The sequence below is a fragment of the Macaca nemestrina genome, chromosome 3 (genome assembly GCF_043159975.1).
Source record: "Macaca nemestrina isolate mMacNem1 chromosome 3, mMacNem.hap1, whole genome shotgun sequence".
Classification (NCBI taxonomy): domain Eukaryota; kingdom Metazoa; phylum Chordata; class Mammalia; order Primates; family Cercopithecidae; genus Macaca; species Macaca nemestrina.
The window spans coordinates 28,215,388-28,233,096 of NC_092127.1; the positions used below are offsets into that span (position 1 = coordinate 28,215,388).

The 17,709-nt window shown below is 35.3% G+C and overlaps 1 protein-coding gene across 7 annotated transcripts in view; it reads left to right on the forward strand.

Annotated features, from left to right (window-relative positions):
• The window catches only part of LOC105488649 (follistatin like 5), an 813,494-nt gene that overhangs the window by 719,327 nt on the left and 76,458 nt on the right, over positions 1-17,709 (forward strand). For all 7 annotated transcript variants that reach the window (XM_011752911.3, XM_011752910.3, XM_011752913.3 and 4 more), the window contains one exon: positions 3,892-4,041. In XM_011752911.3, coding sequence (XP_011751213.2) covers positions 3,892-4,041 — 150 coding nt within the window. The remainder of the gene's footprint in view (positions 1-3,891; positions 4,042-17,709) is intronic.

Consider the following 17,709-nt stretch of genomic DNA (forward strand, 5'->3'; position numbering starts at 1 on the left):
TTTGAATCTCATATAATATTTACTTGTCATGAAATTGTACTCCTTTTTAAATTTTTTTTCAACCATTAAAAGATAAAGAAAACATTCCTAGTTTCTGGATCATACCAAATTAGGCAGTGGGCCAAATTTGGCCTGCGGGACCATTATTTGAGAATCTCTGCCTTGCAAGAATGAAAGAACCTTTTATGACAAATCAAGTGTCTGAAACAGCTAAATGCAGCCGAAATTACAAGCAACTTGAAAGCGAACATTCTCTCATATTCATGTTTTTATTTTCAAGCATAGCTTTGCACAACATTCTTCACATAGTAAGCTCTCAATAAATGCTTTCCAATGAGAAATAAAGGATAATAATTGGAAATTCTGAGGCCACTGGTGACTTTGAAAATATATCTTTTAAAATAGATGATGTCATGAAAGCCTGTTTGAAGCATGGTCAGTTTAGAGTGAAAAGTTGGGAAATGGAAGAAAGGTTGTTCAAAAGTCTGAAGATAATTAGATGGATGATTGAAATGGAAATATTAATTCAATTGAAGCTGTTTTATGAAGTGTTTCTTAAGTTTATGGGGCAATGTTAATGTCTGAATAATTGAATAGTTAAAATTATAAGAAAAATTGAGGGCAGGTCTTTCTGAAAGTAAGGAGTAGTGGACGTATCTTTTAAGATTAGATAGAAGGATGAGAGGAGGTAGTCCTGACAACAACTTATTGAGGTGGAAGCAAGGAAAATAGATGTGTTTGTGAGAAATATTTGTCTTTAGGAATGATGCAGGATGACCTGAGAAGGAGAATATGAAGAGGAAGGAAGGAAAGATTGGAATTTAAAGATTTTAAGGCAAAGTATTTTTAATAGGTAATTAGTCTAATAAATGAAAATGGCAACATCCTAGTAGAAGACAAGTGTATATATGATTCTGTTTGATTTACCTTGGCTTAGCAAATCAGATATTAGTAACATTATTTAAAATGCTAATTAAAATTTGTACCATCAGTAGTGATATAACTTGTACTCTTTAACATTTTGGGAAAGTATAATACATGTGTAGGAAATATGTGATTAAATATGGAAAAGATCCAAAAGAAATAAATTCTAAATATACATTAGAATTGTCTTTTCCCGGACTCTCATCTCCGTTAGTTTATACCTTATTAATTCTGTTCACTCTAAATGTTAGTATACATTTCTGTAAAAGTGATTTAATAATACTCTTTGATATAATCCCTGGCAGCTTTCCTCATCAGTATGTATTATCTTAATCTTATTTTTCATCTCTGGATTCTGTGTCTCCTTTTTGTCCCATTAAATCTCTAATTCATGTTAAAAAACATTCCTCTACTATTTTTCTTCCATAGAAATAAATATTAATATGAGAAAATAAAAGAGTGCTATTGTAAAGTGAGAAATAATATAATTAGAAATAATATCATAAAGCAAAGCAAAGAAAATCCAGGATTACTGTCAGGAAACTTTTAATGGCTTTGTAAAAATGATTGTAAGTCTGGTCAAGGATGTCTTATTGGGACAGCATCCAAATAGAAACTAATTCCCAGCAGAGCAGTGTATTTTACTGTTGAATAGTTCTGTAGCAAACAAAGGGGTGGAAATCGTTCGTGGTTCAGCAGTTGTTTGGCTGACAGTTATGTGTCAGGTCGCTCACACTTTTCATTACTTTGGCAGGTTTTACACAACAGCGAAGAATTTGTAAACAATTTCCCTGTATTCAGAGCCTTTCACCAACCTTAGTTCCCACTTTTTTCCCACTTCTTCATGCCTCTCAAGTACATATTTTTATCTAGTGTTTGTTTCTCGCAAAATAGATTCTTGTCCTTGACATTAAGTATACTTCTGAAGAAAAGGTTGTCTTAGAAAACAGTGTGTCAGTAGGAATTGGTGAATGAAAGTATAATACTGCATTCTAAGCACGTAGTGAAGACAGACTTCTGCCTCCAGGTTTGGGTTACCTCCTTAAGAGTGCCAAGGACTTTACTCAGGTTGACCTCCCGAATAGTCACCTGTAATGGCCGTGGTACACAGAATTAATTTCATAAATCCAGGACTACCTGAAACACCATACGATACGTGCTTCATTTTCAGTCATTCCGCTTATGCCTTAGAAGCTTAGAACAATCTCTGCTGTTTAGAGGAGAACACTATTGTTTTATGTTCCTAAACCATGCAACACTGAACCAGATCTTAAAAATTAATGGACACTCCAGAGCCTTCCTGAATTAGATCTGACATTTGGAGAACATTAACCGCAGGCCACACACTGGATGTCTCATTGCAAAGTGCTTTGGTATTTACATTAGTTACCAAATTTTATGCAAAAAGGAAAACCACCTACAATGGTTATACAGCCTGAGAAAAGTTACATTTTTTAGTTGTTCAATGTGGTTACTCAATGTCAAATATGGTATACTGCTATCAGTGTTATCTTTAGAAATAAATGCTTAGTGATACTGATAATGAGAATGTGGTTGATTTTTGTCTTATGATTACTAAATACATATGCTGAATGGTATGTCTGTTGAAAAACGAATGTTTTTATATAGATTAGAATAAATAGTCTTATTGTAAGTTAGCTTAGAGATAATAACTGGAGTATACAAAAAAATGAAATTAGACATGAGTTGCTAATTATCAGACAAAAAAATACTGGAATAATTGTTTATCATTTTATTATTATTATATAAATAACTCTTTCTTACTGCACAGACTTTTCTTTTTTTTTTTTTTTTTGAGACAGAGTCTCACTATGTCACCCAGGCCGGAGTGCAGTGGCGTGGTCTCAGCTCACTGCAAGCTCCACCTCCCAGGTTCAGGCCGTTCTCCTGCCTCAGCCTCCCGAGTAGCTGGGACTACATGCACCCGCCACCTCGCCCGGCTAATTTTTTTGTATTTTTAGTGGAGACAGGGTTTCACCATGTTAGCAAGGATGATCTCGATCTCCTGACCTCATGATCCTCCCGCCTCACCCTCCCAAAGTGCTGGGATTACAGGCGTAAGCCGCCACACCTGGCCTGCACATACGTTTTATGTACATTTTAACCAGTCTCTCTTATCTGTGGTTTTTCTAACTGTAATAGAACAGTGCGTAAAAGAAAACTCGAAAAGACTTCATACGCTTTTACTTATGCTGTGACTCCCAGGATAAATCACAAGGGCTTGCGTATCTCTTCCACAATCATTTTTTGACAATATGAAGGAAAAGAGGAAATAGAGGGAGGGGCTTTTTTGGCCTCATTTACAGTCATCTAACACAAAGTATGCAATCTTCAACCAGAAGGCAGTTCTAGGGTAAGGAAGCATAATAAGAAGCTTTGGGAATATTGAAAGATTTTTTAAAATTTGACCTTGATTGAAAAATAAAACAACCATTGAGAATAACTACCTTATTATAATTTATTTAATCTTTGATTTACTAGAAATTAAAAGAATCCTGAAATATTTTCCAGAAGATTATATGACTTAACAAAACTATGAATTTGCTATGAGGACAGCCACTAATGTTGTGAAAAACTCAGAATATACTTAAAGTGTGACATTTATTCTGTTAAAGAAACTTGAGACTGGGAAAATTTGGGGAAAGATGTTGGACTTTTTGAAGTTGCTGAGTTATAACCAAGTAGGAAAAAAATGAAAGAACTGCATTTTACTAGAAAAATAAGTAATTAAGAACATAAAATGTACTTTAAAGGAATCTCATTTTACATTGCTTTCCATACATATTTAATGAACTGAAATATGTTCTATTAATTAAACTTTATATATATATTTAACATTTGATGCTGAAAGTTGTAGAGAATGAAACATTAATTTTACCCATGATATTGTCAGGTATGTGTTATAATTTAAGATATAAATTTCATTTTATCTTTCCTAAATTACAGGATGAAGTCTGTCCCAAAGCTGAGGGAGATGAAGTTCAGAGGTGTGTGTGGGCATCAGCTGTTAATGTCAAAGACAAGTTCATTTATGTTGCACAGCCAACTTTGGACAGAGTCCTTATTGTTGATGTGCAGTCCCAAAAAGTTGTTCAGGTATGAATAATTACTACTTGTGGACAAGTAAATCTTTAAAAATATTTATATTATTGCAGTAATCTTTTCCAGGTAACTTGATTGTCACTGATAATATGTTTCCTTACTTGGATAACTAGAAAATTTACGTAATTTCTGCAAACTCTTCTCTCATTCTGTTCCTTAAGCCTAATGAATTCAGGAGATAATTTAAGTTTTTTGTTTTCAGAAATTAAATCCACCAACACTTCATAATATTAACCTGCCTAGCTCCACACAAATCTCCCTCCCAGCTGCGTATTCTATCTAGAGCAAGGAAGGCACAGTCAGAGCAGGCAGAGGCCAATTAAGACATTCCTGCTTATCATTATAGAACTGGAATGGAGGCCTCCTCATTTTATTCTTAATAAAGACCAAGACAATCGTAGGCTTCACTAGATGACTGTAACCTAGTAGAATTTGCTAGGTAGTAGTAAAATAAATAATATGTAAGTATGTTAGAGATAGAGAAAGCAATCTATAATAAACATTGCCATGGTCATTCTTTCACAATTCTCTGAATTCATACTTCAAGTTTGAGCCACTAACTGTTGCAGCCCATGCTCTTTACCTGAAATCAGTTGCAGAACAACCAAGGTGAAGTGCAGGGTTGATGTCCAGTCAGTCTGGTCCCTTAATTATTTTCATCTTTTGCTTCTCAGCTCAGAGAAAAGTAAGTTAACTAGCTTTATGAGATATGTACAATCTGGTAAATGGGAATAATAAATATATGTATCTTGTGAAGTTATTTTAAGAATTACATGAATAATGCATGTAAAGCATTTATAGTAGACCCTGGCATCTTGAAGTGCCATATGCCTGTTTCCTATCAAAATTTCTCGGGAGACTGGACCCAAAACATTCCTTCATTTACAGAGAATGTTTTCAGTCAATATTGGTTTGAAGTTAAACCTCTAATTTTGATTTCTGTCTAGCACTACAAAAAGTGTTAAGATGTTCAAAGTAGGACTAAACATTCTAAAAGTCATTAACAACTTCACATGAATTCATTCATCCATCCATCCATCCATCCATTCACCCATTCACCCATGTAGCACTTCATCCATGTATTCTGTATTTATTTAATAATTGCTTATTATGTGTTTCTTATTTCACAAATGCAAACATGAAAAGTATTTCTGCTATGAAGAGCTGGCACTTCCAGGTTTACAAATTGACGGTGAATAACTGGCCTAATGGTTCACTTTCTAATATGAGAATGAGCAGTACAATCATGAGTTAAAGGATGAATAGTTACTCTAATAGAAAACCCTAAGGCCCTAAGGTTACACATTTATTATGAATGTACAATCTAATGGTCTGATATTTATCGTGAGAAAAAATTTTGCTGTATATTTCACTTCTTTGTTTCTGATTTTTGGGACTGTGGGATTTTGACTAGGCTGGATTTTTATTTCAGCTACAACATAGGCCAACACAAATTACAAGCATTCGATTTAGAATTATCAAAACTCCTTGCTGGTGAATTAAAATTGGAAATATATTTTAGAAATAATCAGGCTGGTTTTTAAATTGAGTTTTCAAACTAGAGAACTATACTCACTGAATATAAATTATCTAAGTGATGTTCAAAAGTGGGAAGAGCTAACATCACTTATTATTCATATAATTCCACCTTCAAATAATGGTGAAACATTTAAAATAGAAAAGATTAATTAAAAATGTTCAAGTGATATGGTAATTACATAAACTGTATTATTTTTCAAAATACCTATTATTACTATGAAATATTAGGGGAACTTATAAAACTTCACAAAATGAAAAGCAGATAATAATATGATACAATCATGATTGCAGAGATTTTTCAGCTTAGTATCTAACACATTTTTATAGGTTGATAAATTGGGGCACAGTCCAAATGCGTTCTCCTTATGACCATGTTATTATAATAATAATTACTTATATTACTCATTCTAGATACTACCTGTTTGAAGGAAATTACTATGTAGATTTCTATTACCACATATAAATATTGACTGATTTTGAGCATAAATGGATATATATGATATTCATGATCTGAATCTGGCTATCTGTGCTTTACGTTATGATTGCAAGATCATTTTGTTCGTAGCTGTTGCTAGTGTAATTCTTTGTTTTATTGCTGTGAAGAAACTGATTACAGTTGATTCTCATTGTTGTGGATTCTGTATTTATAGTTACCTACTTGTTTAAATTTATTTATAACCATGGCATTTTATGGTCATTTGTGGGCATACCTAGATGTGAAAACTTTTTTATTGCTAAATATACACATGCCCCTCTGTATCTGAACAAAAAGATATTCTGCCTTCTTGTTTTAACTTTCATACTATAAATGAATATTCTTTCCATGCTCAATTTAATACCTTTAAAAAAAAAAATCCGTGCTTTTGACAATTTTGCTGTTTAAAACGGCCTCCACACATAGTGTTGAAGTGCTGTCTAGAGTTCCCAAGTACAAGAAGATTGTGATGCACCTAATGGTAAGTTTTGTTCAGGCATGAGTTGTAATGCTGTTGGCCGTGAGTTCCATCTTCATCAGTTAACAATGTGTATTAAATAAGGTGTTTTTAGGCAGATACATACATAAAGCAAGGTGATGTATTGATTGGTTGATTCCAATAATATGAACAAAAGCTCAACAGATCATAACTCTTCACTTCCTTTATGAAATCAGTATTCAGTAATTCGGTGTTAGTGATGATTTATAGAGGAGCTATCATAAATAATTAGAATTTACTATATTTGAGTATCAGACTTGTATTTATCCATTCTACTGCTAACAGACATTTAAAGTGTATTTAAATTTGTACTATGGTGAATAATACTATTTGCTACAGTTTTGTACACTTTTTGGGTGCAAAATATTCAATTCTTTTCATATATGCATATATGAATTGAAATGTGAGACCAAATATTACATGTGAGTTTATGTGTGTGTATGCATGTTAAGCTATCCAAGGTGCATCATTTTCCAAATGATTATATTTAACTTCCAAAAATAGCATATGTGACTATCAGTAGTGATAAATTTTTAACTAATATTACATTTAATCTACTGATGAAATTAGGGAGCTGTGAAATCTTTACACTATTGAGACTTTTTCTATATTTCTGCATTGATGATCATTTTCTTTGTTAACATTTTACTTTCAAGTTTTATAATAACCCTGTATTTCTAGAATAAATTCTTAAAATTGAAAAAGCCAAAATATATCTTCTAAAAATTCAAAGTGAATTATTAAAATTTAAATTGCTATGTATATGTTAAACAATAGTTTAAATAAAAGAGGAGAATGATTAACTAAGTTCAGAGATAGACCTGAATTACAAATAATGCAGTCAATCAAATAATGCAGTGTATTGAGGAAAAGAGAAGGAAAATTTTTTTTTTTTTTTTTTTGAGACGGAGTCTCGCTCTGTCACCCAGGCTGGAGTGCAGTGGCCGGATCTCAGCTCACTGCAAGCTCCGCCTTTTGGGTTCACGCCATTCTCCTGCCTCAGCCTCCCGAGTAGCTGGGACTACAGGCGCCTGCCACCTCGCCCGGCTAGTTTTTTGTATTTTTTAGTAGAGACGGGGTTTCACCAGGTTAGACAGGATGGTCTCGATCTCCTGACCTTGTGATCCGCCCATCTCGGCCTCCCAAAGTGCTAGGATTACAGGCTTGAGCCACCGCGCCCGGCCAAGAGAAGGAAAATATAAATGAGGAATTAAGACATAAAGTCAGAATTAACATATGTGCAATAGTATTTCCTAAAATAGATAATAGAAAGAAAAGGGAAAAGTTAATATTTCAGTCAAAATGAATAATAATTGCATAAAGTATAATAAACTATAATAATAATTTATATAACATGAAACAATATAAAACCACTTATGTAAACCCTCAGATTTAGAAGGACAAGGAAACTCAATTGGAAAACAAAAAATTACACTTTAAAAAGGCAGTAATTTATCTGCCTTTTTAAGATCTTCCTTTTTCCGTTTGGTTGTGTCACTTCAAAGAGGAAGATCTTAAAAAGGTGGATAAATTACTATGAGATAGTAGCAAATTTCTCAGTGGAAATAATGAATATCAAAATAAAGTAAAATATTACAAAAAGACTAAGTGGAAATTTAAAAAATAATTATAAAACTAGGGCACGATTTGTTTATTGTGTCAGAAACACAAAAACATAGACTTTATCACCAACGTAAATGGAAACAACATGGAAACAAATTGTTTACTTCAGGAATCAGGAAAATTAGTCATAAGTTTGATCTGATAGTGAGCAAGGGAATTGATAAACATATGATCTATTAAAATATTAATTGTAGAAAACAACAGAAACAGGAGCAGCTTGCTTGCAGAATGCAGGAACCAAGGTGAGCAAAAAGGATCCTGTCCTTTAAATTTGGGGTATCTGTTTTTTGATTGTTGGTTGACACTTCTGATTACAGAGCTACAGACAGAGGTGGGTGAACATTGTTGTTACACCTTGCCCATTGTTGCAAGCTTCTTTTCCTTTGGTAAAAGTGACTTCCAGGACGTGTAAAGCCTAGTGCCTGTTTATACTCCTCTTTCATTTTTCTCCAGTTCTTCATTTTAGAACCAGACATTAAGTACTAGTTTATTTAAAAACAAGCACATATAGGAGAAAAATTAGAAAGTGACCAGTTGGTGCCCAGAGGAAGGCTCAGAAAAATACCTTAGAAGACTTTAAGTTTACATTAGGCTGAACCTTGGAACAGAGACAGCCTACAGTAATAAACAAAAGCAAAAATTGCAATTAAAAAAACAGCAGTGACTGGGCACAGTGGCTCACGCCTGTAATCCTAGCAATTTGGGAGACCAAGGTGGGTGGATCACCTGAGGTCGGGAGTTCAAGACCAACCTAACCAACATGGAGAAACACCATCTCTACTAAAAATACAAAATTAGCTAGGTGTGGTGGTGCATGCCTATAATCCCAGCTACTTGGGAGGCTGAGAGGAGAATCGCTTGAACCCAGGAGGCGGAGATTGCTGTGAGCCAATATCATGCCATTGCACTCCAGCCTGGGCAACAAGAGCAAAACTCTGTCTTAAAAAAAAATGGCAAACAAGAGGATGGGGAAGAATCTGATCTCTAGAATTATCACAGTTATTAGATTTGAATGCCTAGTCTTCAAAAACAAACAAAAAAAAGTCACAAGGTATACAAAGAAACAGAAAAGTATGGTCATTTAAATAAAATAGAATCGCCTGTAATCCCAGCACTTTGGGAGGCCAAAGCAGGTGAATCACCAGGTCAGGATATCATGACAATCCTGGCTAACATGGTAAAACCCCGTCTCTATTAAAAATACAGAAAAAAGTATTAGCTGGCTGTGGTGGTGGGCACCTGTAGTCCTATCTACTCGGGATGCTGAAGCAGCATAATGGTGTGAACCCAGGAGGCAGAGCTAGGAGTGAGCAGAGATCATGCCACTGCACTTGCACTCCAGCCTGGGTGACAGTGTGAGACTCCCTCTCAAAAAAAAAAAAAAAAAAAAAAAAGAAGAAGAAGAAAAGAAAACAAAAACAGAATCAACAGAATGTATTCCTGAAAAAGACCTGAGGCAGATTTACTAGATAAAAACATTAAAACAACTATCTTAAAGATGCTCAAAGCACTAAAGATAAAAAGAAAGTTGAGGAAATAATGTAAAAACAAAATGGAAATATTGAGAGGTGAAGCCAGCTGGGCTTCTGGGTTGGTTGGGGACTTGGAGAACTTTTCTGTCTCGCTAAAGGATTGTAAATGCACCAATCAGCACACTGTGTCTAGCTACAGGTTTGGAAAAACAACACTCAGCACTCTGTCAAAATGGAGCAATCAGCACTCTGTAAAATGGACCAATCAGCACTCTGCAAAATGGACCAATCAGCTCTCTGCAAAATGGACCAATCAGCTCTCTGCAAAATGGACCAATCAGCAGGATGTAGGTGGGGTCAAATAAGCGAATAAAAACAGGCCACCCAAGCCAGCAGTGGCAACTCACTGTGGTCCCTTTCCATGCTCTGGAAGCTATGTTCTTTTGTTCTTTGCAATAAATCTTGGTGCTGCTCAGTGTTTGGGTCTGTACTACATTTATGAGCTGTAACACTCACAATGAAGGTCTGCAACTTCACTCCTGAAGTCAGTGAGACCACAAACCCACCAGGAGGAATGAAAAACTCCAGACGTGTGGCCTTTAAGAAGTGTAACACTCACTGCAAAGGTCTGCAGCTTCACTCCCGAAGTCAGGGAGATCATGAACCCACCAGAAAGAAGAAACTCCACAAACATCTGAACATCAGAAGGAACAAACTCCAAACACACTATCTTTAAGAATTGTAATACTCATCATGAGGGTCTGCGGCTTCATTCTTGAAGTCAGTGAGACCAAGAACTCACCAATTCCAGACACAATATTAGTAAATAATAAAAAATCTTTAAAAATTTGAAAGATGAAAAGTTACAATAATTGAAATGAAAAATATACTAGAGGTATTCCAAAGCAGATTTCAGCAGATAGAAAAATCAACTAACTTGAAGATAGTACAATTGAATTACTGAGTCTGGGAACCAGAAAGAAAAACAGTTGAAGAGGAGTGAACCAAGTCTAAGGGACCTGTGAGACTCAGTCAAGTGTACCAACATATGCATTGTGGCAGTCCCAGAAGGAGAAGAGCAAGAGAAATGGACAACAGAATATGTGGAGAAATCATGGCTAATAACTTTCCAAATTTAATGAAAAACATGAATATAAACATACATGAAGATCAACAAAGTCCAAGTATGATAGATAAAAGTGACCGACATCAAGACACGTTAGAATTATACTCTCAAAAGCCAAAGCCAAAGAAAGAATTATGAAAGCATCAAGAGGGAAACAACTCTACGCATACTGTGTATCCTCAATAAGATTATCAGATTTATTACTATTACTAGAAACTATGGAGGCAAGAAGGCAGTGGATCCATACATTCAAAGTACTACAAGACCAAATAAAAAAAAAAGTGGCCGGGTGCAGTGGCTCAAGCCTGTAATCCCAGCACTTTGGGAGGCCGAGATGGGTGGATCACAAGGTCAGGAGATCAAGACCGTCCTGGCTAACACTGTGAAACCCCGTATCTATAAAATACAAAAAACTAGCTGGGCGAGGTGGCGGGCGCCTGTAGTCCCAGCTACTCGGGAGGCTGAGGCAGGAGAATGGCGTGAACCTGGGAGGCGGAGCTTGCAGTGAACTGAGATCTGGCTACTGCACTCCAGCCCGGGCGACAGAGCGAGACTCCGTCTCAAAAATAAAAATATAAATAAAAAAATAAAAAAATAAAAAGTCAATCAAGGATCCTATATCAAACAAAAATTGTCCTTCAAAAGTGAGGTAGAAATTAAGATATTCCCAGATACACAATAGCTGAGTTTGTTGCTATTAGACTTGTCCTGTAAGAAATGTTCAAGGTAGCCCAGCAAAGTAAAAAAACACAGGAGTAAATCAAAACAGTACACAGGCCGGGCACCGTGACTCACGCCTGTAATCCCAGCACTTCAGGAGGCTGAGGTGAGTGAATCACGAGGTCAGGAAATTGAGACCATGCTGGCCAACATGGTGAAAACCCATCTCTACTAAAAATACAAAAAATTGGCTGGGCGTGGTGGCAGGTGCCTGTAGTTCCAGCTACTTAGGTGCCTGAGGCAGGAGAATCACTTAAACCTGGGAGGCAGAGGTTGCAGTGAGCCGAGATCTTGCCACTGCACCCCAACCTGAGTGAGAAAGAAAGACTCCGTCCGTCTTAAAACAAAACAAAACAAAACAAAAACACTAGATAGTAACTTGAAGTCATATGAGGAAATAAAGATCTTTATAAAAGCAAATATATGGACAATCACAAAATCTAATGATTATAGTAAAATTTGGTAACTTCACTTTTTGTTTCTTACCTGATACGAGAGTAATGCATAAATATTATTAGTCTAAAAGTTATTGTAACTTTGTTTTGCAAAAACTCTTTTGTTTTCTACATAATTTAAGGAAATAATGCATTTAAAAGAATTATTTACTTTTTTGGCACATGGTGTACAAAATTGTAATTTGTGACATAAACACCTAAAAGAGATCAGAATGGAGCTATTAAAGGAGCAAAGTTTTGTATGTTATTGATGTTTAGCTATTATAGAACTGCTATAACTTTAAGCTATTAAGTGTAATCCCCATACTAACCACAAAGAAAATAGCTGCAGAATATAGACAAAAGAAAATGAGAAATTTAAACATTTCATTACAAAAAAAAAACTAAACATGAATGAAGACAATAATGCAGGAAATGAGAGGGGAAATCTGTAAGGCATATTAGAAGACATATAGCAGAATAACAAAGGTAAGTACCTTATCACTAAGTACTTTAAATATAAATGGCTTACATTATTTAATCAAAAGACAGAGATTGACAGAATGGATTAAAAACAGGATCAAACTATATGCTGTCTACAAGTGGCTCACTTTAGGTATAATCACACTAAAAGTTTGAAAGATAAGGGATTGAAAAAGATAGTCCATGCACTGAGTAACCAAAAGGTAGAGGTAACTATACTAGTATATGTCTCCATAGACTTAAAATATCACAAGGGCCTGGTGTGGTGGCTCGCACTTCTAATACCAGCACTTTGAGAGGCCAGGACAGGGGCAGTGTGTGGCCCCAGGTGTTCAAGACCTACCTGGACAACATAGTGAGATGGTGTCTCTCTATATACATATTTTTTAATTTGTTGGATGTGGTGGCACACACTTGTAGTCCCAATACTTGGGAAACTGAGTGATGTGGGAGCATCACTTGAGCCTGGAAGTCAAAGCTGCAGTGAGCTTTGGTTGTGCCACTGCACTCCAGCCTGGGAGACAGAGTGGGACTCTGTCCCAAAATAAAAATAAAAATAAATTACAAGAGACAAAGAGGGAGATAATTTATTAATAAAAAATTCAATACAGCAATATAGCAAGCAGATTTAAAAATTATAAAGATGCGTATACTTAATACTAAACCATCAAAACATGTGAAGCGAAAGCTGACAGAATTGAGAAATTTGGAGTTCTACTATGATAATTGAAAGCATCAATTCCTCACTGTCAACAATTGATAGAAATACCAGACAGAAGATAGATAATAAAGGGAGTAGAGACCTTATCACAATAAACCAACAGATCTAACAGACAAATACAGAATACTATCCAATGACAATAGCATATATATATTTTTCTCTCAAGAGCTCATGGAACATTTTCTAGGATAAATGATATGCTAGGCCAGAAATTAAGTCTCAATAGATTTTAAAAGTTAGACATGGCTAGGCGAGGTGGCTATAATCCCAGCACTCTGGGAGGCTGAGGCAGGTGGATCACTAGATCGGGAGATCGAGACGACCCTGGCCAACGTGGTGAAACCCCCTCTCTACTAAAAATACAAAAATTAGCCAGGCGTGGAGGTACACTCCTGTAATCCCAGCTACTCTGGAGGCTGACGTGGGAGAATTGCTTGAACCCGGGAGGCAGAGGTTGCAGTGAGCCGAGATCGTGCTACTTGCACTCCAGCCTGGCGAGAGTGAGACTGTCTCAAAAAAAAAAAAGTTACATATAATAAAAATTATCTAAGCATAAAGGTGTGGAAGTAGAAATCCATAATAGAAGTAAAATTGGAATTCTTTTTAAATTGTGGAAATTAAAACGACCTTAAACAATCCATAAAAAAAAAGTCACGAGGAAAATTAGAAAATACTTAGAAGCAAATGAAAATTAAAGCACAACAGACCAAAACTTATGGGACATAGCAAAACCAGTGCTGAAGGATGCGAAGGGAGTGGAATTTAGAATGATAAATACATTTAAAAAAATCAAGGAGTATCTCAAATCAACAACCTATCAAAAAACTGAAAGAAAAAGAAAAGTAAAGTCAGAGCTAGCAGAAAGAAGGAACTGATAAAAATTAGACGAAAGATAAAATAGAGAATAGAGAAAACTATTGAAATCAAAAGTTAGTTCTCTAAAAAGATCAAGAAAATAGCCCGTGCGGTGGCTCACGCCTGTAATCCCAGCACTTTGGGAGGATGAGACAGGCAGACCACGAGGTGAGGAGATTGAGACCATCCTGGCTAACACGGTGGGACCCCGTCTCTACTAAAAATACAAAAAATTAGCCAGGCATATTGGCACGCACCTGAAGTCCCAGCTACTTGGGAGGCTGAGGCAGGAGAATGGCGTGAACCCCGGAGGCGGAGCTGGCAGTGAGCCAAGGTCGCGCCACTGTACTCCAGCCTGGGCAACAGAGCGAGACTCCGTCTCAAAAAAAAAAAAAAAAAAATCAAAAAAAAAATTGACAAGCTATTAGCTAGATGGGATAAGAAAAAGAGATTTTAATTAATAAAATCAAAAATGAATGTGGGACCATTACTATTATACCAATGCTTTAGAAATGCAAAGGATTATAAGAGAGTACCATGAACAATAGTATGTTGTCAAATTGGATAACCTACATAAAATGGACAAGTTTATGGAAACACAAAATGCAGCAAGACTAAATTATAATAAAATAGAAAAAATAAATATACTTACAAATGCTAAGAAAATTGAATCAGTAATCAAAACTAACTCAACGAAAAGCACTAAACCTGATGATGTCACTGCTGAATTTTACCAAACATTCAAAGAGAACTAACACCAATATTTTTCAAATCTTACTAAAAAAATTGAAGAGAAGTAAATTCTGCCTAACCCATTCTATGAGGCAAGCATTGCCGTGATACTAAAGCCAGAAAAAATTACTACAAGAAAATACACCTACAGCCCAAGATGCCTTATGAACACTGATGTAAAATTACACAACTAAATATTAGCGAACCAAGTTCAGCAGCACATAACTACATCATACCCGTGACCAAGTAGGATTTATTCCTGGAAGGCAAGGATGATTCAACGTATAAAAACAGATCATTGTAATAAACAACCTTAATAAAATGAAAAGTTACATGACCATCTCAATTGATGCAAAAAAGCATGTGATAAAATTTAACACTGTTTCATAACAACAATACTCAAAAAACTAGGAATGGGAAGAAGCTATTGCAACATATAAAACCCATGTGGGAAGAACTCAAACGTGAAAGACTGAGCTTCTCCTCTAAGTTCAGGAAAAAGACAAGGATGTTCACTTTTGCCACTTCTACTTAACATTGTATTGGGCTTCCAGCCAGAACAGTTCAGCTAGAAAGATGAATAAAAGCCCTCCAGTTAAAAAAGAATAAGCAAAATTATTTGCAGATGGCATGATCTTACATGTAGAAAACCCTAAAAGTTATGCAAAACACTATTAGAACTAATGAATGAATTCAGTAAAGTATCAGGATAGAAAGAAACATACATGAATCTGTTGCATTTCTATACACTAATAATAAACAAATTGCAAATAGAATTATGGAAACAGTTCAACTTGTCATAGCATAATAAAGAGTAAAATACATAGAGATTAATAAAGAAGGTGAAAGATATACAAGGGAAATTACAAAATATTGCTGAAAGAAATTAAAGGAGATGTATAAATGGGAAAACATCCCATGTTCATGAATTGAAAGACTCAATATTGTTAAGATGTCAGTACTACTCAAAGCAGTCTAGAGATTCGGAGAAATTCTTATCAGAATTTCTTCTTCAGAAATTGTCTCAATAGATTTTAAAAGTTAAACATGGTGAGGCACAGTGACTCATGGCTATAATCCCAGCACTTTGGGAAGCCTTATCAAAATCGCTAAGGCTTTGTTTTGTTTTGTTTTTTGGCAGAAATAGAGAAGCCCATATTTCCTAAAATTCATATGGAATCTTAAGGGACCCTAAGTAGCAAACATAATGTTGAAAATGAAGAACAAAGCTGGAGTACTCTCATTTTCTTATGTCAAAACTTACTGCAAAGGCTACAATAAACTGTAGTACTAGCATAAAGACAGGCATACAGAATAATGGAATGGAATGGAAAACTTGTGAATAAACATATATAGTCAATTTTTTTTTTTATAAGGGTGTGAAGACCATTCAGTGGGGCAATGGCAGTCTGTCTACAAGTGATGCTGGGAAAACTGATGTCCACATGCAAAAGAATGAAGTTGGAAACTTACATAACACCATAAATAAAAACGAACTCAAAATTAATAAAAGACCTAAATTTCAGTTGCAAATTTTAAACTGTTAGAAGAGAGAGCAAAAAGTTTATGATATTGGATTTGGCAAGGATGTCTAAGATGTGACAACAAAGGCACAAGTAACCAAAGAAAAATTACATAAATTAGACTTAATAATTTTTTTTAAATCATTCATTCACAGATAATAGTAACAGAGTGAAAAGTAAAAGGGCAACCCACAGAGTAGAAGATATATGCAAACCATGTATCTGTTAAGGGATTACTATCCAATGTATATAGATAACTCCTAAAACTCAACCACAAAAATAACCAAAACTGGATTCAAAACTGGGCAAATGTAATCCCAGCACTTTGGGAAGCCGAAGCGGGCGGGTTAGGAGATCAAGGCCATCCTGGCTAACACAGTGAAACCCTGTCTCTACTAAAAAAAAAACAAAAATTTAGCCGGACGTGGTGGTGGGCCCCTGTAGTCCCAGCTGAGGTAGGAGAATGGCATGAACCCGGGAGGCAGAGCTTCCAGTGAGCCGAGATCGCGCCACTGCACTCCAGCATGGGCAACAGAGCGAGACTCCGCCTCAAAAAAAAAAAAAAAAAAAAAAGTGCGCAAAGAACTTCGATAAACATTTTTCAGAGATGTTATACATATAGCCAATATGCGTGTAAAAAGATGTCCGATATCAGTAATCCTAGGGAAATGTAAATGTGAGTCAAAACTACAATGAGATGGCACCTTATACTGATTAGGATGGCTACTACCAAACAAAAAATAAGTTTTGGCAAGGGGTTGGAGAGATTGAAACCCTTGTGCATTATTGTTGGGAATATAAAATGGTGGAGCTGCTTTGAAAGACAGTTTGGTGGTTATTTAAAAAATTAAAAATAGAATTATCATGTGGAAGTAACTCAAGGGTCTGTTGACAGATGGATACATAAAATATGCTTTATACATGTAGTGGAATATTATACAGCCTTACAAGGGAAATAAATTCTGAAATACACTACAACATGAGTGTAATCTGAGGATATTATGCTAAGTGAAATAAGCCAGTCATAATAAGACAAAAACTGTGTGACTACATTTATATGAGGTAATTAGAGTAGTGAAAATAATAGAGACTGAAAGTAGAGTAGTAGTTTCCAGGGCTAGGAAGAGGCAGAATTGAGGAAGTATTGTTTAATGACTGTAAAGTTTCCATTTTACAAGGTAAAAAGAATTATGGAGATTCATAGGGGTGATGATTGCACAGAATTATGAACATATTTCGGTACACTTGAAAATGGTTAAGATGGTAAATTTCATGTTAAATTTATCTATCAAAGTTTTTAAAAATGAATAAAAAATACTAATTAAATAGATAAATCTGGGAATTTTGGCAAACAACAAGAACAAAAGTCACAATTAATACTATCAGAATTGAATGAAAAAGAGATATACATGCAGTCTTACAGAGAATAAAAGCAGCTAAGAAAATATTAAGTTAAAATC